Source organism: Entelurus aequoreus, linkage group LG22, assembly GCF_033978785.1.
Source record: "Entelurus aequoreus isolate RoL-2023_Sb linkage group LG22, RoL_Eaeq_v1.1, whole genome shotgun sequence".
NCBI classification, from domain to species: domain Eukaryota; kingdom Metazoa; phylum Chordata; class Actinopteri; order Syngnathiformes; family Syngnathidae; genus Entelurus; species Entelurus aequoreus.
This window is the reverse complement of record NC_084752.1, coordinates 45,099,865-45,122,364: the sequence shown is the minus strand read 5'-3', so window position 1 is coordinate 45,122,364 and position 22,500 is coordinate 45,099,865. Positions and strand designations below refer to the sequence as shown.

At 28.5% G+C, this 22,500-nt stretch overlaps 2 protein-coding genes across 4 annotated transcripts in view; both read left to right on the top strand.

Moving 5' to 3' along the window:
• Positions 1-9,234, top strand: part of LOC133639514 (uncharacterized) — a 29,004-nt gene extending 19,770 nt beyond the window's left edge. Inside the window, exons 5-8 of the mRNA XM_062032867.1 lie at positions 566-742; positions 1,152-1,206; positions 2,397-2,473; positions 9,013-9,234. Of these exons, the coding sequence (XP_061888851.1) occupies positions 566-742; positions 1,152-1,206; positions 2,397-2,473; positions 9,013-9,017 (314 nt within the window). The 3' untranslated portion in view covers positions 9,018-9,234. The remainder of the gene's footprint in view (positions 1-565; positions 743-1,151; positions 1,207-2,396; positions 2,474-9,012) is intronic.
• Positions 9,235-17,207: 7,973 nt separating this feature from the next.
• LOC133639513 (cilia- and flagella-associated protein 251-like) overlaps positions 17,208-22,500 on the top strand; it is a 125,495-nt gene continuing 120,202 nt past the window's right edge. For all 3 annotated transcript variants that reach the window (XM_062032865.1, XM_062032864.1, XM_062032866.1), the window contains exon 1: positions 17,208-17,643. The gene's annotated coding sequence lies outside the window, so the exon portion shown is untranslated. The remainder of the gene's footprint in view (positions 17,644-22,500) is intronic.

The window sequence follows — 22,500 nt, the reverse complement described above, 5'->3', positions numbered from 1 at the left end:
GTTCTGGAAAATCTAGAAGAAATAATGATTTGTCTTTCTTAGAAATATAGCTTGGTCCAATTTGTTATATATTCTAACAATTATTATTTATTTATTTTATTTAACAAAGTGCAAATTGGATTTTAACCTATTTAAAACATGTCATCAAAATTCTAAAATTAATCTTAATCAGGAAAAATTACTAATGATGTTCCATACATTATTTTTTTAAATTTTTTAAAAAAGATTCGAATTACCTAGTTTTTCCTCTTCTTTTTTTCGGTTGAATTTTGAATTTTAAAGAGTCGAAATTGAAGATAAACTATGTTTCAAAATTTTATTGTCATTTTTTTCGTGTTTTCTCCTCTTTTAAACCGTTCAATTAAGTGTAAATATCATTAATTATTAATAATTACATAGAGTTAAAGGTAAATTGAGCAAATTGGCTATTTCTGGCAATTTATTTAAGTGTGTATCAAACTGGTAGCCCTTCGCATTAATCACTACCCAAGAAGTAGCTCTTGCTTTCAAAAAGGTTGGTGACCCCTGATCTAACACTACATTATACATGTATTATTATTTTCAGAAACAAGCCCTGATGCTAATAGCAGCTTCCCCGACTCCACCCTCAGTCCTCTGGGAGACAACAGCCTGAGTCTGAGCGTGGTCATCATCCCCGTGGCCCTGGCGGTCCTCATCATCGCCATGATTGTTTTTGGCCTCTTCATCAAACGCAAGTTCAGGAGAGAGCCAGCAAACCCCGGTAAATACTTCCAATGCCACTTGATCACTTATTGTATTTACTGTACAAAGCCCGTTTCCATATGAGTTGGGAAATGGTGTTAGATGTAAATATAAACGGAATACAATGATTTGCAAATCCTTTTCAAGCCATATTCAGTTGAATATGCTACAAAGACAACATATTTCATGTTCAAACTGATAAAAACAATTTTTTTTGCATATAATCATTAACTTTAGAATTTAATTGCCAGCAACACAGTGTTTATATTTACATCTAACACAATTTCCCAACTCATATGGAAACGGGGTTTGTACATTTAGGACCTCAAAGAGTACATTTTTGTCATCATATAAGTCAAATATACACATTTATGTTTTATTTTGGTTGACAAAAGCATGATCCAAAATCACGTTTTGTGTTTGTTCAGATTCAGGAAAAGATGATCCATATCTGGACGGGTCCAGCCTGGACAAAGTGCCAATGTACGTACGTTATAAAAGCATTCTACTGGACATATTTATTTACAAGGTAACATTGTTACGTACAACTGTAATAAGAAGTTAATAGTCAAACTTAAATAAAGTAAAACAACTTAACTTTTTGAGGACACTGCCACCTAGTGGTTCTTTATAGGTACTACTGGAATTAATGCGATGTGTTGTCTAGCTCTGTGTTTTTCAACCACAGTCTGGTGTGCCGTGGGAGATGATCTAATTTCACCTATTTGGGTTAAAAATATTGTTTGCAAAGCAGTAATTGTAGTCTGCAAATGATGTGTTGTTGTTGAGTGTCGGTGCTGTCTAGAGCTCGGCGGAGTAACCGTGTAATACTCTTCCATATCAGTAGGTGGCTAATTGCTTTGTAAATGTCAGAAACAGCGGGAGGCAGAGTGCAGGTAAAAAGGTGTCTAATGCGTAAACCAAAAATAAAGAAAAGGTGAGTGCCCCTAAGAAAAGGCATTGAAGCTTAGGGAAGGCTATGCAGAATGAAACTAAAACTGAACTGGCTACAAAGTCAACAAAAACAGAATGCTGGACGACAGCAAAGACTTACAGCGTGTGGAAGCAGCAGACGGCGTCCACAAAGTACATCCGAACATGACATAACAGCAAAATAGGAGCGCAAGACAAGAAGTAAAACACTAGACATGGGAAAACGGCAATAAACTCCAAATAAGTCAGGGTGTGATGTGACAGGTGGTGACAGTACACCTACTTTGAGACAAGAGCTATAGTGATGCATGCTTGGTTATGCTTTAAAGTCATATCCAACGACTTTTTACTGTCAACTGAGTTTACTTTTCAAATGATTTCTGCTTTTTCAACGCAAAAAATGTGCCTTGGCTCAAAAAAGGTTGAAAAACACTGCTCTAGCTAGTAGTTCTACTAGCTGAATAGTATTTTTCAGGTCATAACTTGTATTGTTGTTAATGTACTGAGCAACATGTCTTCTGTTCTATGGTTATCATCGCACTTTTCTTCTTTGCCAAGGCCGCTCCTCTCCCGTGGTGACGTCACGTTAGCAGCTCAATGTAGACTCACTATTTGGCAACCCTCTGTACTTCTTATTGGTTGTGCTATGAACTTTTTTTGTTTTGTTAAAGGCTTCAACACTTTTACAAACTATTTTATACAAGCTGGTGACCTTTTTTTGGGTGTTGTTTTGTTGTCAGGCCCATGTTTGAAGAAGACGTGCCCTCCGTCTTGGAGCTGGAGATGGAGGAGTTGGACCAGTGGATGAAAAAAGACGGTAAGTTCTTTAGCAGACCAGGCCAAGGTGTCATCTGAATGAATACATTAGGACATTTTAAACCTGGGAAAAGGTTGAGTAATTACAATGTGTGTGTGTGCGTGTGTGTGTGTGTGTGTGAGTGTGTGTGTGTGCGTGTTAAGTTGCACAACACTGTGGTAATGACTGACAGGTGTGCAACTAGCAGAGTGACACAAGCACACACCAATGAAGTTATCGTTTTACACAAATTAAGTTGAAGTGGCAAGAAAAAAAATCACGGTTTTACAATAATAGTTGTAAATATACACAATGGTATTTTTTAACAAATAATACAATTTTAATTAAAAAAAATTAAAGTCTCAATTTGTCAAAAAAAAGAGTTATGAATTAAGTTTTAATTTCACAAAAATAAAAATGATAAAAACACACAAAGTTGTGATGTGGTGTTACATGGATGCATCGATCTTTTTACAAGAATAAAGTTGTAACGGGTGTATAAATAAAGTCATAATTTTACAGGAATAAAATAGTAATTTTGCAAGAATAAAGTAATAATTTTACAGTAATAAAGTTGTAACTTATTACATAAATATTTTAATAATTTTACAAGAATAAAGTTATAACTCATTACATAAATATTTTAATTTTACAATAATAAAAGTAATAATTTTACAATAATAAAGTTGTAACTCATTACATATTTGTTAATATTTTTACAAGAATAAAATAGTAATTTTACAAGAATAAAGTAATAATTTTACAATAATAAAGTTGTAACTTATTACATAAATATTTTAATAATTTTACAAGAATAAAGTTATAACTCATTACATAAATATTTTAATTTTACAAGAATAAAGTAATAATTTTACAATAATAAAGTTGTAACTCATTACATATTTGTTAATATTTTTACAAGAATAAAATAGCAATTTTACAAGAATAAAGTAATAATTTTACAATAATAAAGTTGTAACTCATTACATATTTGTTAATAATTTTACAGTGATAAAGTTGTAACTTATTACATAAATATTTTAATAATTTTACAAGAATAAAGTTATAACTCATTACATAAATATTTTAATTTTACAAGAATAAAGTAATAATTTTACAATAATAAAGTTGTAACTCATTACATATTTGTTAATATTTTTACAAGAATAAAATAGTAATTTTACAAGAATAAAGTAATAATTTTACAATAATAAAGTTGTAACTCATTACATAAATATTTTAATAATTTTACAAGAGTAAAGTTATAACTCATTACATAAATAGTTTAATTTTACAAGAATAAAATAGTAATTTTACAAGAATAAAGTAATACTTTTACAATAATAAAGTTGTAACTCATTACATATTTGTTAATATTTTTACAAGAATAAAATAGTAATTTCACAAGAATAAAGTAATAATTTTACAATAATAAAGTTGTAACTCATTACATAATATTTTTAAATAATTTGACAAGAATAAAGTTGTACCGGATGTATAAATAGTCATAATTTTACAAGAATAAAATAGTAACTTTACAAGAATAAAGTAATAATTTTACAATAATAAAGTTGTAACTTATTACATAAATATTTTAATAATTTTACAAGAATACAGTTATAACTTATTACATAAATATTTTAATTTTACAAGAATAAAATAGTAATTTTACAAGAATAAAGTAATAATTTTACAATAATAAAGTTGTAACTCATTACATATTTGTTAATATTTTTACAAGAATAAAATAGTAATTTCACAAGAATAAAGTAATAATTTTACAATAATAAAGTTGTAACTTATTACATAAATATTTTTAATAATTTTACAAGAATAAAGTTATAACTCATTACATAAATATTTTAATTTTACAAGAATAAAATAGTAATTTTACAAGAATAAAGTAATAATTTTACAATAATAAAGTTGTAACTCATTACATATTTGTTAATATTTTTACAAGAATAAAATAGTAATTTTACAAGAATAAAGTTATAACTCATTACATAAATATTTTAATTTTACAAGTATAAAATAGTAATTTTACAAGAATAAAGTAATAATTTTACAATAATAAAGTTGTAACTCATTACATATTTGTTAATATTTTTACAATAATAAAATAGTAATTTTACAAGAATAAAGTAATAATTTTACAGTAATAAAGTTGTAACTCATTACATAAATATTTTTTAATAATTTGACAAGAATAAAGTTGTACCGGATGTATAAATAAAGTCATAATTTTACAAGAATAAAATAGTAATTTTGCAAGAATAATGTAATAATTAAACAATAATAAAGTTGTAACTTATTACATAAATATTTTAATAATTTTACAAGGGTAAAGTTATAACTCATTACATAAATATTTTAATTTTACAAGAATAAAATAGTAATTTTACAAGAATAAAGTAATAATTTTACAATAATAAAGTTGTAACTCATTACATATTTGTTAATATTTTCACAAGAATAAAATAGTAATTTTACAAGAATAAAGTAATAATTTTACAATAATAAAGTTGTAACTCATTACATAAATATTTTTTAATAATTTGACAAGAATAAAGTTGTACCGGATGTATAAATAAAGTCATAATTTTACAAGAATAAAATACTAATTTTGCAAGAATAAAGTAATAATTAAACAATAATAAAGTTGTAACTTATTACATAAATATTTTAATAATTTTACAAGAGTAAAGTTATAACTCATTACATAAATATTTAAATTTTACAAGAATAGAATAGTAATTTTACAAGAATAAACTAATAATTTTACAATAATAAAGTTGTAACGCATTACATATTTGTTAATATTTTTACAAGAATAAAATAGTAATTTTACAAGAATAAAGTAATAATTTTACAATAATAAAGTTGTAACTCATTATATAAACATTTTTTAATAATTTGACAATAATAAAGTTGTACCTTATTACATAAAGTAATAATTTCACAAGAAAAAAGTAATAATTTGACAAGAATAAAGTTATTACTTATTACATAAACAAACTTTTACCAGAACAAAGTTGGATGAAAATAAATGTATAATTTTACCCCAAAAATATGTAATTTTACAACTATAAAGTTATAATCATTTATGAAAAAAATATATATTTATTGCGAGAATAATTATTTAGTTTATTTGAAAATAAAATTACTAGTCTAAAAATGTTTTTTAATTTTTTTAAACAAGAATAAAGTAATCATTTTACAAAAATAAACTTATTACATGAATAAAGAAGTAATTTTACAAGAATAAAGTTGTAACTTATTACATGAATAATGAAATAATTTTACAAGAATAAAGCAATAATTTACAAAAAGAAAGTTGTAACTTATTACATAAATATTGAAATAATTTTACAAGAATAAAGTTGTAACTTATTACATAGATGAATAAATCATTTTACAAGAATATAGTAACAATTTTACAAGAATAAAGTTGTACCTTATTACATAAATAGAGTAATAATTTGACAAGAATAAAGTAATAATTTATAATAAATTATAATTTACTTATTACATAAATAAACTTTTACCAGAACAAAGTTTGACAAAAATAAATGTATAATTTTATCCCAAAAAGATGTCATTTTACAACTATAAAGTTATAATCATTTACGGAAAAAAAAAAAATATTTATTGCAAGAATAATTATTTAGTTTATTTGAAAATAAAATTACAAGTCTAAAATTTTTTTTTAATTTTTTTAACAAGAATAAAGTAATCTTTTAACAAAAATAAACTTATTACATGAATAAAGAAGTAATTTTACAAGAATACATTTGTAACTTATTACATAAATAAATAAATCATATTACAAGAATAAAGTTATAATTTACAATAATAAAGTTGTAACTTATTACATAAATATTTTAATAATTTTACAAGAATAAAGTTGTACCTTAATACATAAATAATGAAATAATTTGACAAGAATAAAGTTATTATTTATTACATGAATAAAGAAATACTTTTACCGAAACAAAGTTTAACGAAAATACATTTATAATTTTACCCAAAAAAGATGTAAATTTACAACTGGAAAAAATGTATATTTTTTGCGAGAATAATTGTTTAGTTTATTTTAGAATAAAGTTACAAGTCTAAAAATAATTGATTTTTTTTTAACAAGAATAAAGTAATTATTTTACAAAAATAAACTTATTACATGAATAAAGAAGTAATTTTACAAGAATAAAGTTGTAACTTATGACATTAATAAATAAGTAATTTTACAATAATAAAGTTGTAACTTATCACATAAATATTGAAATAATTTTACAAGAATAAAGTTGTAACTCACTACATAAATAAATAAATCTTATTACAAGAACAAAGTTATAATTACGAAAATAAATGTATACTTTTACCCACAAATATGTAATTTTACAACTATAAAGTTATAATCATTTACGGAAAAAAAATAAAAATTTATTGCCAGAATAATTATTTAGTTTATTTGAAAATAAAAATACTTGTCTAAAAATTGTTTTAAATTTTTTTTAACAAGAATAAAGTAATCATTTTACAAAAATAAACTTATTACATGAATAAAGAAGTAATTTTATAAGAATAAAGTTGTAACTTATTACATGAATAAATAAATAATTTTACAAGAATAAAGTTGTAACTTATTACATGAATAAAGAAGTCATTTTACAAGAATAAAGTTGTAACTTATTACATGAATAATGAAATAATTTTACAAGAATAAAACAATAATTTACATGAATAAAGTTGTAACTTATTACATAAATATTGAAATAACTTTACAAGAATAAAGTTGTAACTTATTACATAAATAAATAAATCATATTACAAGAATAAAGTTATAATATACAAGAATAAAGTTGTAACTTATTACATTGATAAATAAGTCATTTTACAAGAATATAGTAATAATTTTATAAGAATAAAGTTGTAACTTATTACATAAATAAATAAGTATTTTTTTTACCAGAATAAAGTTGGAATTTCACAAAAATACATTTATAATTTTCCCCCCAAAATTGTAATTTATAAAAGTGTATAAAGTTATGATTTTTAAAAAAAAATGTATTTTTGCAAGAAGAATGCTTTGGTTTATTTAAAAAATAAAGCTAAAAGTCTGGGAAAAAAAGTTTAAATTTGAAAATAAAGTTCCTTCTCTTGTACATGAATAAAATTGTAATTTATTTTTTTTAATTTTTACAAGCATATAGTTGCAATTTATTACATACATAAAACAGTTATTTTAAAAGAATAAGTGATATTTTTACAAAAATAAAGTCAGAACTTCACAAAAACAAATGTATCATTTTACACAAATACAGTTTAAATAAATTTATAATTTGACACATTAATTGTTGTAATCTTACAAGTATAACGTTTAAATCATACGCAAATATGGTTGTATTTTTTGCAAGAATAAAGTTTTGTGTTGTTTTTTTAAGAATAAAGTTACACCCCTACCCCTTTTTTTTTTTTTTTTTTTTACAAGCATATAGTTTTAATTTATTACATAAATAAAGTAACAATTTTAAAAGATAAAAATGATAATTTTACAAAAATAAAGTCGTAATTTCACAAAAACATATTTGGCATTTTACACAAATAAAATTGTATTCTATTACATGAATACAAGTTGAAAAGTATAATCTATAATCATACATGAATAAAGTGGTAGTTTTTGTAAAAAAATAAATTTTAAATTTATTTCAAGAATAAAGTTACAATTCTACAAAAAATGTGCTCAACATTTAACAAGAACAAAGTTCTTGTACATGAATAAAGTTGCATTTTTTACATTTAAAAAAGGTTGTAGTGTTGTAGAAAATGTTTTTCACTTATTGTATAGGAGAGGAAAATATTTGTATCATATTGTTTATTTCTATCAATGCTGCAGTAAAGTATGAGAAAACTAAAATGTTGACCCTCTCCAAAATATTGCAACCAGCTATCGGTATGACGCAAAACTATTTTACACAACTACAACTACAAACCGAAGATAAATATGAATTTAATCAACTCGTCTGAAAAGTAACTTTTTTCTCCTTGAAACTCGTCTAAAAAGTGACTTTTTTAATGTTTTTGCGAATGATTGCACCTCATTACATAGTGTACCTAAAGAAATGACCCGGTAAAATTGTATTCAAAGAAAAAAAAATTACTTTTAAAGATTCCAAGCTTTCTGTGTCAATCAATCAATAAATATGATTACTGCTTTAGTTGAACTACAAGGTGGGGAAACAGTGACCTCTGCTGGATAAAAGACACATAACACAGAGTAATATGTAATGCTGACCCCCAGAGGGCGACATTGAAAACTAAATGAATTACGAGGCACACTACATGATGGAAAAAATTGGAAATACAATTTTTATTTTATCTTTTTATTCATTTTGTCAGATAATAAAATAGAAGCAAAAGCTTTATTCATTTCATTACTTTTCCTACTATATATGAAAATATTAATACAACAAGGCGTATATACAGTGTGTGTGCGTGTGTTTGTGTGTGTTGTACTGTAAAAAGAAGACTACTCATATCATTGATTGCTGTGACTGCAGGTTGACAGTGGACATGGACGTTAAAGCAATCAAGCAACATTGTCTTCTTTGTCGCCTCCTAACCTCCAAGTTGATAACAATAATGATAATAATAATAATCCCTAAAAAACCCAAGCTGGTGTCTGCACTGAATGTGAAAGTATTTGGATGTGCCTTCATTGTAAATAAATACTGTACATTTGACTGTCCTTCTTGTAAATAGTACAGGAATAAAAATGTCCCTGTGGAAACACTTTGTCTTTCTTCCTCTGCATCCTGTCAACATGTCAATTAACTTGAGACTTTTACAACAATTCACTTCATTTTGCTCCACCTTTAGTATCACACTCATTTTTGCATTATTTGTTAAATGTCAAAAGTGCAACTTCTTAGTTGTAAAGAAATAAATCATTATTCTTCTCAAATTTACAGCTGCTTTCTTCTAAAAAAAAATATTATTCTTGTAAAATTGCAACTTTATTCTTGTAAAATTGCAACTTTATTCTTGTAAAAATGCAATTTTTTTCTTGTAAAATTGCAACTTTATTCTTGTAAAAATGCAGCTTTATTCTTGTAAAAATGCAACTTTATTCTTGTAAAATTTAAAGCTGCTTTCTTCTAAAAAAAAAAAATATTATTCTTGTAAAATTGCAACTTTATTCTTGTAAAATTTAAAGCGGCTTTCTTCTAAAAAAATGTTCTTGTAAAAATGCAGCTTTATTCTTGTAAAAATGCAACTTTATTCTTGTAAAATTTAAAGCTGCTTTCTTCTAAAAAAAATATATTATTCTTGTAAAAATGCAGCTTTATTCTTGTAAAAATGCAACTTTATTCTTGTAAAATTTAAAGCTGCTTTCTTCTAAAAAAAAAATATTATTCTTGTAAAATTGCAACTTTATTCTTGTAAAATTTAAAGCGGCTTTCTTCTAAAAAAATATAATTCTTGTAAAATTGCAACTTTATTCTTGTAAAAATGCAACTTTATTCTTGTAAAATTTAAAGCTGCTTTCTTCTAAAAAAATATTATTCTTGTAAAATTGCAACTTTATTCTTGTAAAATTTAAAGCTGCTTTCTTCTAAAAAAATATTATTCTTGTAAAATTGCAACTTTAATCTTGTAAAAATGCAACTTTATTCTTGTAAAATTTAAAGCTGCTTTCTTCTAAAAAAATATTATTCTTGTAAAATTGCAACTTTATTCTTGTAAAAATGCAACTTTATTCTTGTAAAATTTAAAGCTGCTTTCTTCTAAAAAAATATTATTCTTGTAAAATTGCAACTTTATTCTTGTAAAATTTAAAGCGGCTTTCTTCTAAAAAAATATTATTCTTGTAAAATTGCAACTTTATTCATGTAAAAATGCAACTTTATTCTTGTAAAATTTAAAGCTGCTTTCTTCTAAAAAAAAATATTATTCTTGTAAAATTGCAACTTTATTCTTGTAAAATTTAAAGCGGCTTTCTTCTAAAAAAAAATATAATTCTTGTAAAATTGCAACTTTATTCTTGTAAAAATGCAACTTTATTCTTGTAAAATGTAAAGCTGCTTTCTTCTAAAAAAAATATTATTCTTGTAAAATTGCAACTTTATTCTTGTAAAATTTAAAGCGGCTTTCTTCTAAAAAAATATTATTCTTGTAAAATTGCAACTTTATTCTTGTAAAAATGCAACTTTGTTCTTTTAGAATTGCAACTTTATTTTTGTAAAAATGAAACTTTATTCTTGTAAAATTTAAAGCTGCTTTCTTCTAAAAAAATATTTTTCTTGTAAAATTGCAACTTTACTCTTGTAAAATTGCAACTTTATTCTTGTAAAAATGCAACTTTGTTCTTGTAAAATTACAACTTTTTTCTTGTAAAAATTTAACTTTATTCTTGTAAAATTAAAACTTTATTCTTGTAATTACAACTGTATTCTTGTAAAATTTACAGCTACATTTTTCTACAAAAATATTCTTGTAAAATTGCAACTTTATTGTTGTAAAAATGCAACTTTATTCTTGTAAAAATGCAACTTTATTCTTGTAAAATGTACAGCTGCATTCTTGTAAAAAAAAATATTGTTCTTGTCAAATTAAAACTTTATTCTTGTAATTACAACTTTATTCTTGTAAAATTTACAGCTGCATTCTTCTAAAAAATATTATTCTTGTAAAATTGCAACTTTATTCTTGTAAAAATGCAACTTTATTCTTGTAAAAATGCAACTTTATTCTTGTAAAATTTAAAGCTGCTTTCTTCTAAAAAAAAATATTATTCTTGTAAAATTGCAACTTTATTCTTGTAAAATTTAAAGCTGCTTTCTTCTAAAAAAAAATATTATTCTTGTAAAATTGCAACTTTATTCTTGTAAAATTTAAAGCGGCTTTCTTCTAAAAAAAATATAATTCTTGTAAAATTGCAACTTTATTCTTGTAAAAATGCAACTTTATTCTTGTAAAATGTAAAGCTGCTTTCTTCTAAAAAAATATTATTCTTGTAAAATTGCAACTTTATTCTTGTAAAATTTAAAGCGGCTTTCTTCTAAAAAAATATTATTCTTGTAAAATTGCAACTTTATTCTTGTAAAAATGCAACTTTGTTCTTTTAGAATTGCAACTTTATTCTTGTAAAAATGAAACTTTATTCTTGTAAAATTTAAAGCTGCTTTCTTCTAAAAAAAATATTTTTCTTGTAAAATTGCAACTTTACTCTTGTAAAATTGCAACTTTATTCTTGTAAAAATGCAACTTTGTTCTTGTAAAATTGCAACTTTTTTCTTGTAAAAATTTAACTTTATTCTTGTAAAATTAAAACTTTATTCTTGTAATTACAACTGTATTCTTGTAAAATTTACAGCTACATTTTTCTAAAAAAATATTCTTGTAAAATTGCAACTTTATTGTTGTAAAAATGCAACTTTATTCTTGTAAAAATGCAACTTTATTCTTGTAAAATGTACAGCTGCATTCTTGTAAAAAAAATATATTGTTCTTGTCAAATTAAAACTTTATTCTTGTAATTACAACTTTATTCTTGTAAAATTTACAGCTGCATTCTTCTAAAAAATATTATTCTTGTAAAATTGCAACTTTATTCTTGTAAAAATGCAACTTTATTCTTGTAAAAATGCAACTTTATTCTTGTAAAAATGCAACTTTAGTCTTGTAAAATTCACAGCTGCTTTCTTCTAAAAAATATAATTCTTGTAAAAATGCAACTTTATTCTTGTAAAAATGCAACTTTATTCTTGTAAAATGTACAGCTGCATTCTTGTAAAAAATATATTATTCTTGTAAAATTAAAACTTTATTCTTGTAATTACAACTTTATTCTTGTAAAATTTACAGCTGCATTCTTCTATGAAATATTATTCTTGTAAAATTGCAACTTTATTCTTGTAAAAATGCAACGTTATTCCTGTAAAAATGCAACTTTATTCTGGTAAAATGTACAGCTGCATTCTTGTAAAAAATATATTATTCTTGTAAAATGTAAACTTTATTATTGTAATTACAACTTTATACTTGTAAAAACGCAACTTTATTCTTGTAAAATGTACAGCTGCATTCTTCTAAAAAATATTCTTGTGAAATCACAACTTTATTTTTGTAAAAATACAACTTTATTCTTGTAAAATGTACAGCTGTATTCTTCTGGTAAAATGACAACTTTATTCTCGTAATTACAACTTTATTCTTCTAAAAATATAACTTACCATAATAATGAAAAGTACAACTAAATTATTGTCAACATTAAATAAAACCTATTCCTCTCAAAATGACAATTTAAGTAATGTAAAAGTACAACAGCCTTCTTGAACTTGTTCTTGTACAAAAATATCATTATTCTTGCAAAAAATACCACTTGAGTAATAAAAAACATAATTGTGTAAAAACCATAATGCCATTTTTGTAAAAATTCACAAATTTATTTTCGTCAAAAAAACTGAATTCAACTTCATTTCTGTTAAATGTCAACTTCATTCTTTTAAGAATACATCATTGATGTAAAAATACATCAAAATACAACCTAGTATACAAATATGTCCTTTTTGTACAAACTTGCAAATTTCATTATTGTTGTAAAAAATACAACTTAAGTAATGAAAAATGTAATTTAATTTGTGTACAAATCAAAATGTCGTTTTTGTCAAATTCCCTGTTTTCTCTTCAAAAAATACAACCTACTTTTTGTAAAATTACAACTCAGGTAATATAAAAAATATGTAATTTCTGTTCAAATTCACAGAGGTACTGCTGTCAAAAAAAACTTAAATTAACGCAATTCCTGTACAATTTAAACTATATTCTTTTAAAAATACACTGTTGATGAAAACAATACAAGGTGATCAATGTAAACTACATAGCTGCATTCCAGGAAAAATAAAACATATTCCTCAAAAAATTCCAACTTATTTATTGTAAAAATACCACTTAAGTAATTTGAAAATATGTCATTTCTTGTAAACAATCACAAACGTTTCAGTGTCAAAAAAACTACATTAAACTTAATTCTGGTAAAATGTCAACTGTATTCTTTTAAAAATACATCATAGATGCAAAAATACAACATCATCCTTGTAAGACACACAGCTGCATTCCAGCAAAATTACAAAATAGTTCCTCTTAAAATTCCAACTTGATTCCATCCATTTTCTACCGCTTGTCCGTTTCGGGGTTCAACTTGATTGATTTACAGTAAACATACAACTTAAGTAATATCAAAATGTGTATTTCTTGTACAAATTTATAGATGTATTCTTTTTAATTGTGGTAGAATTTCAAGTTTATTCCTTTAAAAATACATAATTGATGTAAAAATACAACGTTATTGTTGTAAAATGTACACATGTATGCGTTCAACTCTTTTTTTGGTATGCCGTTGATGTTGACAACTTCCTCAGATGAACTTTGACCTCTGAAGACATCACATCATCTTTGTGTCGGATGCTAATTAGCAAGCGCTTGCGTGCCAATTTGCTAAAGACATTAGCGACGTTAGCGCTCAAAACAAAGTTATTCCTTAAAGTCCCTTTAGAAAGTGTTCATCCTCCACTTCTTATCAAGTTGATCAGCAGTCCTTCTGACAGACAACATTATTTACTCATGTTCAAAATGCAGAATGTTTGCGTCACCGCTAATCAATTAGCAACGGTGAAACTTTCCTTGGCCGTCCAACAATGAGATGTTGAGCAGGAACTCCGCTCCGACTGGAAATAGTTGCATGACTCTTCAGATAAGATCATCACTTACAACACATCAGACAAGGCAAGAAGATTTAGAACCTTCACGTGGGGGAATTTCATGTGCTTTTTCTCTACAACTAATTCATAAATGTTCAAAAAATCTGTAGATAAAACTGTTACCAAGTTTTCAGCTGAAAAATGATTGAAGTAAAACATTTAAAAAAATGTTCCTTTATAATATTTTTACAGAGCCCCTAAAGGGACATGGGGGAATTTTTTTTTTTTATACTTAAATTTTTTAAAATATTTTTTTAGACATGTATCTCGTGCGCACAAGAAAGTTTCTCCTGTGCACGAGATAGATGTCTAAAAAAAAATAAAAAATTATACATTAATTTTTTTACAACTTTATAAAAAGTTTCTCGTGCGCACGAGATACATGTCTAAAAAATGTAAAAAAATAAATAAATAATTATTACTTTTTAAATTCTTTTTTTATAACTTTATAACAAGTTTATCGTGCGCAGGAGAAACTTTCTCGTGCGCATGAGATACATGTTTAAAAAAAAATAATTATACATTTATTTTTTTTATAACTTTATAAAAAGTTTCTCCTGCGCACGAGATAGATGTCTAAAAAATGTAAAAAAATAAATAAATAATTATTACTTTTAAAAAATTTTTTTTATAACTTTATAAAAAGTTTATCGTGCGCAGGAGAAACTTTCTCGTGCGCATGAGATACATGTTTTAAAAAAAAAATAATTATACATTTATTTTTTTTATAACTTTATAAAAAGTTTCTCCTGCGCACGAGATACATGTCTAAAAAAATGTAAAAAAAAAAAAAAAAAATTATTACTTTAAACATTTTTTTTTTATAACTTTATAAAAAGTTTATCGTGCGCAGGAGAAACTTTCTCGTGCGCATGAGATACATGTGTAAAAAAAAATAAAAAATTATACATTTATTTTTTTATAACTTTATAAAAAGTTTCTCGTGCGCACGAGATACATGTCTAAAAAATGTAAAAAAATAAATAATTCATTATTACTTTTTAAATTTTTTTTTTATAACTTTATAAAAAGTTTCTCGTGTGCACGAGATACATGTACGGAGCCCCTAAAGGGACATGGGAATTTTTTTTTTTTTAGACATGTATCTCGTGCGCACGAGAAAGTATCTCGAGAAACTTTTTATAAAAAAAAAAAAATATATATATATATATATATATATAGTGCTGTTTTATATAGTGCTGTTTTATATAGTGTTGTTTTGTATTGTGCTGTTTTATATAGTGCTGTTTTATATAGTGCTGTTTTATATTGTGCTGTTTTGTATAGTGCTGTTTTATTTATTTTATTTACATACAAACAAAGAAATAGAAATGATCAAAAAATGTACAGAAACATGTACAAAAAAACGGCAGGGTGTTGTAAACTCCATAAAGCAACTAAAATAGAATGCAAAATATATATATGTATATATATACAGGTATATATGTAACAAAGTGTAAAGCCATAGAGTCACACAAGTTCCGTAAATAATCCACATTTTTTGGTTGTTAGAGGTTAGAAAGCGTTTCAAAGTAAAGTTCTAATTCTTTTTTAAAGGCACAAAAAACAGGTCGGGTATTGAGAAACTTATATTTATGAATATAAAACTTAGCCAATAGTATAATGAGGTTGCAAAGAAAAAATTCCTTTTCAAATTTGTTTTCATACTGTGTAAATTTATATATATATATATATGTATAAATATATATATATATATATATATATATATATATATATATATATATATATATATATATATATATATATATATATATATATATATATATTTTATTTTTTATTATTTTTTTCTTCTTTTTTTTTCAAATTTTTCATAAACCTTTATTAATAAATTGCAAAATTTACAAACAATCGAGAAATAATTATAATCAAAATAAGTACAAAAACAGTACAAATCAGCGCCATATATATATATATATATATATATATATATATATATATATATATATATATATATATATATATATATATATATATATATATATATATACATAAAAATAAAAATAAAAAAATAAATAAAAATAAAAATAAATATATGTATACATGTATATATTTATTTTTATTTTTATTTTTTATTTATTTTATTTATATATTTCTATTTATTATTATTATTTTTTTTATAAATCTTTATTTATAAATTTCAACATTTACAAACAGTTGAGAAATAGTAATCAAAGTAAGTACATAAACAGTACAAAACAGCTTCAGTAACTTCAAAGTAACTAAAACAGACTGCAAAATATATGTATATATATATATATATATATATATATATATATATATATATATATATATATATATATATATATATATATATATATATAACAAAGTGTAAAGCTAAAGACTCACACAGGTTCTGTAAAAAATCCAAATTTGGCACACAGCATCATCGTTTTCACAGCTTTTTGGTTGTTGGAGGTTAGAAAGCGTTTTAAAGTAAAGTTCTAATTCTTTTTCAAAGGCACAAAAAACAGGTCGGGTATTGAGAAACTTACATTTATGAATATAAAACTTAGCCAATAGTATAATGAGGTTGGAAGATAAAATTCCTTTTCAAATTTTTTTACATACTGTGTAAATTATTTTATATATATATATATATATATATATATATATATATATATATATATATATATATATATATATATATATATATATATATATATATATATATATATATATATATATATATATAAAAATCATTTTTTAATTTTAATTTTATTTTTTTATTTTTTTATAAACCTTTATTTATAATTGCAATATTTACAAACAAACAAGAAATAATAATAATCAAAATAAGTACAAAAACAGTTCAAATCAGCGCTAGGGGGTTGTAACTTTTGTATATATATATATATATATATATATATATATATATATATATATATATATATATATATATATATATATATATATATATATATATATATATAGCTGCCAAAAGAAAATGACGTCAAACTCGATGGCCGCCGGGAAGCCATATGTGACGTCACATCCCCGCGACAGCCATTTGTCAAGAGACGAGCAAATCTACTGGCAGTGGTGGCGGCAGTCAACGCCAAATTACCCCCGTTCGACAAGCCCTTTTCTGCCATTAGACGCACCCCCTTCTCGTCACCAACGGAGGCCGTTAAAGCGGGCGACGTAAAGGGACATCATCGACATCTTCCCGGCGGTGTTAGCGTACTGCTTTGACCGGAGCGGCTAATGCTAGCTAGCCGACACACGGAGCGATGCTAGTTAGCCGGTGCTGCTAACGTGTCGCCCTGCAGCACACACGGGGGAAGGAGCCACGGAAAGGGGGAGAGTCTCCGGCGTTGGCGCCTGTAAGCTGACGAGGACCCGGCTTTGACGACCACCAGGAAGCTACCGGAGAGGCCCGCTGTTCCCGTGCATCCTTTTATCTCCGAGGTAAACACACTAACACTCCAGCGGGCCTAGCATTAGCCGGCTAAGCTAATGCTAACAGCCCGCTCATCACACCTGTGTTGATGTCTCTTTACTGACTTTTATGCAGGGAATACTACAACGTTGCATAGTTGTGTCTGCTTCTCTTTGAAACTTTGCCTCATGTTAAAGTTAAAGTACCACTAATAGTCACACACATAGACATCTTCTAAGTAGACGCAGCATTGGCTGCTGTGACGCGAGAAATTGGGCCGCCATCTTGAAGTGGTGATGAGGAGCCGGCGAACAGCCTAAACTGACAGTTGCCCGGTAGAAAACAAAGATGCCGGGCTGGTGTTTAGCGTTTTCCTGCTCAAATGAGCGGACTGTTGAAAATAGGAATCGGGGGATTACTTTTCACAAGTAAGATTAGACTTAGACTTCCTTTTTATTGTCATTCAAATTTGAACTTTACAGTACAGATAAGAACGACATTTAATTTCATTAGCTCATGGTAGTGCAGGATAAAAAAGCAATAAGGTGCATATATAAATAAATAAATAGGTTACTGTACAGATAAATATATTGCACTTTTTCACATGCGTCCACGTTTATGGATGTATGTTGTATTGTCTTTTTTATTCCAGTGAGTTAATCCATTTTGGGGGGAGTTGAGGTTTTTTTTATGATGCGTTCAAGAGTCTTACGGCCTGAGGGAAGAAGCTGTTACAGAACCTGGAGGTTCTGCTTCGGAGGCTGCGGAACCTCTTTCTAGAGTCCAGCAGTGAAAACAGTCCTTGGTGGGGGTGGGAGGAGTCTTTGCAGATTTTCTGAGCCCTGGTCAGGCAGCGGCTTTTTGCGATCTCCTGGATAGGAGGAAGAGGAGTCCTGATGATCTTTTCCGCCGTCCTCACCACTCTCTGGAGAGACTTCCAGTCTGAGGCACTGCAGGCTCCAGTCCAGACAGAGATGCTGTTGGTCAGCAGGCTCTCTATAGTGCCTCTGTCTGTAGAATATTTAACATTAACGCACTATTGGTTGTATTTTGTGAAAAGAATATTACCACAGAGTTGAGAAATAGCAAAGATCTTCAATAGTACTGAAATCGTAGCCGCTATCACAGTGTTTTTCAACCTAGTGTGCCGTGAGACATTGCCTGGTGTGCCGTGGGAAATTATGCAACTTCACCTAATTTATCCCAAAAATATTTGTTGCAAATCAATAATTATGATTCTCGCTCGGAAAAGGGTGGACTGCCATCTCCGGGTTGCGGAGGAGACCCTGCTCCAAGTGGAGGAGTTCAAGTACCTTGGAGTCTTGTTCACGAGTGAGGGAAGAGTGGATCGTGAGATCGACAGGCGGATCGTGCGGCGTCTTCAGTAATGCGGACGCTGTATCGATCTGTTGTGGTGAAGAAGGAGCTGAGCCGGAAGGCAAAGCTCTCAATTTACCGGTCGAGCTACGTTCCCATCCTCACCTATGGTCATGAGCTTTGGGTTATGACCAAAAGGACAAGATCACGGGTACAAGCGGCTGAAATGAGTTTCCTCTCCCTTAGCGATAGGGTGAGAAGCTCTGTCATCCGGGAGAAGCTCAAAGTAAAGCCGCTGCTCCTCCACATGGAGAGGAGCCAGATGAGGTGGTTCGGGCATCTGGTCAGGATGCCATCCGAACGCCTCCCTAGGGAGTTGTTTAGGGCACGTCCGACCGGTAGGAGGCCACGGAGAAGACCCAGGACACGTTGGGAAGACTATGTCTCTCGGCTGGCCTGGGAACGCCTCTCCCCAGCCACGGACAAAGTGGCTGGGGAGAGGAAAGTCTGGGCTTCCCTGCTTAGGCTGCTGCCCCCGCGACCCGACCTCGGATAAGTGGAAGAAGATGGATGGAATCAATAATTATAATCTGCCAATAAAGTGTCGTTGCTTAGTGTCTGTGCTGTGTAGAACTCGGCAGGGCAACCACGTAATACTCCATGTCAGTAGGTGGCAGCAGGTAAATAATGATAAATGGGTTGTACTTGTATAGCGCTTTTCTACCTTCAAGGTACTCAAAGCGCTTTGACAGTATTTCCACATTTACCCATTCACACACACATTCACACACTGATGGCGGGAGCTGCCATGCAAGGCGCTACCAGCAGCCATCAGAGGCAAAGGGTGAAGTGTCTTGCCCAAGGACACAACGGACGTGACTAGGAAGGTAGAAGGTGGGAATTGAACCCCAGTAACCAGCAACACTCCGATTGCTGGCACAGCCACTCTACCAACTTCGCCACGCCGTCCCACACAATTTCTTGAAGTAAGTCAGTTTAAGGTAGTTCATTTCTTTGTAAATGTCGGAATGTGTCGGGTGAGACGACGATGGTTTGTTGTGATCCCAATATGCAGACCACAGCGGGAGGCGGCGTGCAGGTAAAAAAGGTATGTAATGCTTAAACCCAAAATGAACGAAAGGGAAAGAAAAAGGCTACGCAAAACGAAAGTCAAACTGAACTAGCTACAAAGTAAACAGAGACTGAACGCTGGACGACAGCAAAAACTTACGACGTCCACAAAGCACATCCGTACATGACATGACAATCAACAATGTCCTCACAAAGAAGGATAGCAACAACGTAAATAGCCTTGCTTGCTAATAAAAGCAGGTGCGCGGAATAGCGCTCAAAGGAAGACATGAAGCTGCTACAGGAAAACACTAGCAAAACAGGAAGGGCCACCAAAATAACAGCGCAAGACAAGAACTAAAGCACTACACACAGGAAGACACCAACAAACTCAAAATAAGGCACGACGACCTGGTGGAGTTAACTTTTTTAACGTTTTCTGCTGGTGGTGTGCCTCCAGATTTTTTTTAATGAAAAAAATGTGCCTTGCCTCAAAAAAGTTTGAAAAACACTGCGCTAGCAAACAAGAGTATGACCATTATAGAATTGCTTGTCAATGAAATTAATTAAATGTAAACATGTCATACTTGAATAACATAAAGTTGAAATAAATGATGAAAATAAAGATTGTAAAAGCCAGATTGTTGGTTTTAGCTGATATAAAGACTTTCAGGTGTTTATATATGTTTACGTTTAAGTATTTGGCAGACACTTTTATCCAAAGCGACATACATACAAAATACATATAAAACAATCACTGTAAACATGATCATTTAAGGGAAGAATGTAATACAAAATATCAATACAAAGTGTCAAGACAGAATAAACTCTGCTGCTGCAGCAACAGAGATACAGTCTATAGGATATATATATATATATTTAATGTATTCATACATTGTTTATGTAGGATATACACATGTATATATAATCTAATCATATTGTTTCTTCAATTTAAAAATAGCTGACCGTTTTTTTCCCCCTTCTCTGGGATTATATTCCCAGTTTTGATCTGGGACATCTGGTCACTTATAGCATATAAGAATATTCTATTACTGTTAAGCAAACTATGAATAATAAAACACGTGTCCTTTATCATAGCTACACGTATGAGAAAAAAGCATGTGAAAATCAGTGGTATTCAGTGAAGTAAGATGAATTAAATGCGCTGACAGGTCATTGCTCCTGCCAAATGAATTGCACTGAGTGGAGCAGATCACCACTCCAAGATGGCGGCCCCGCGTCTCGTCAGCGCCAGTAGGCAGTAGCGCTCCATGCTGCGTACCCTTAGAAGATGTCTATGGTCACACACACTACGTGTGGGGAAATTACCCTCTACATTTGACCCATCCCCGTGCTCCACCCCCTGGGAGGTGAGGGGAGCAGTGAGCAGCAGCGGTGGCTGCGCCCGGGAATCATTTTTGGTGATTTAACCCCCAATTCCAACCTTTGATGCTGAGTGCCAAGCAGGGAGGTAATGGGTCGCATTTTTATAGTCTTTGGTATGACTCTCTAACCACAAGGCCACTGAGCAGGTTCGCTGTAGACTTCCATAATATAGGAAATAATTACTGCTTTTTTTTTCATTTTCATTTATTCATTTATTTCAGGCAATGACATAAAAAAAGGTAATGTACAGTATGTAAGCATGATGGTCCGGTTTTGCCTGAAAGGGAGTGGGAAGAAGATAATTTATTTAATCCCAACCCCAGTTCTCCAATCAGTGATTATTACATTGAGTTTCACTCTTACTTTGATTAAGGATTATAATACAAATGTTGTATCATAGTGGCATTACCACAGATAACAATAATTGTTACACTGTAACAATCATTTGTATCAACAATGTAGGAAGAATGAACATACCAACAATGATAATAGGCAAAATACCAACAATGGTAATAGACAACATAGCAACAATGGTAATAGACAACATAGCAACAATGGTAATAGGCAAAATACTAACAATGGTAATAGACAAAATACCAACAATGGTAATAGACAACATACCAACAATGGTAATAGACAACATACCAACAATGGTAATAGACAACATACCAACAATGGCAATAGACAACATCGCAAAAATGGTAAGGAAACATTGAGCACATGTTAACACTTTGAGACAGTACAACCGCAGGTCAAATTAAAGACCCTCATCTCAATATTTGAACCAGACCCGATGTTTGTATAATAGTTTAAATCCATTAATAGTTTGGCATTGCTTGTGTTGAAAGTCCAGTTTGTTCTATAGTTTTACTCCGCATACAGACACACAAAAACATTTACGCGTGGTTTGAGCTCTCGGCAATAAGAAATATCCTGACTACACACTTGTATGTTGTTTTCACATTGCTACTGACGCACACCTTTTTTTTTTACACCTGTATGACGGTTAAGTAAGTTAAACTCATGAATATTTTCATCAAATATGGTTGTACATACAGTATAGGGATAAAAACTGTTTAATATACAGTATATTGACAATTATTAATGGTGTA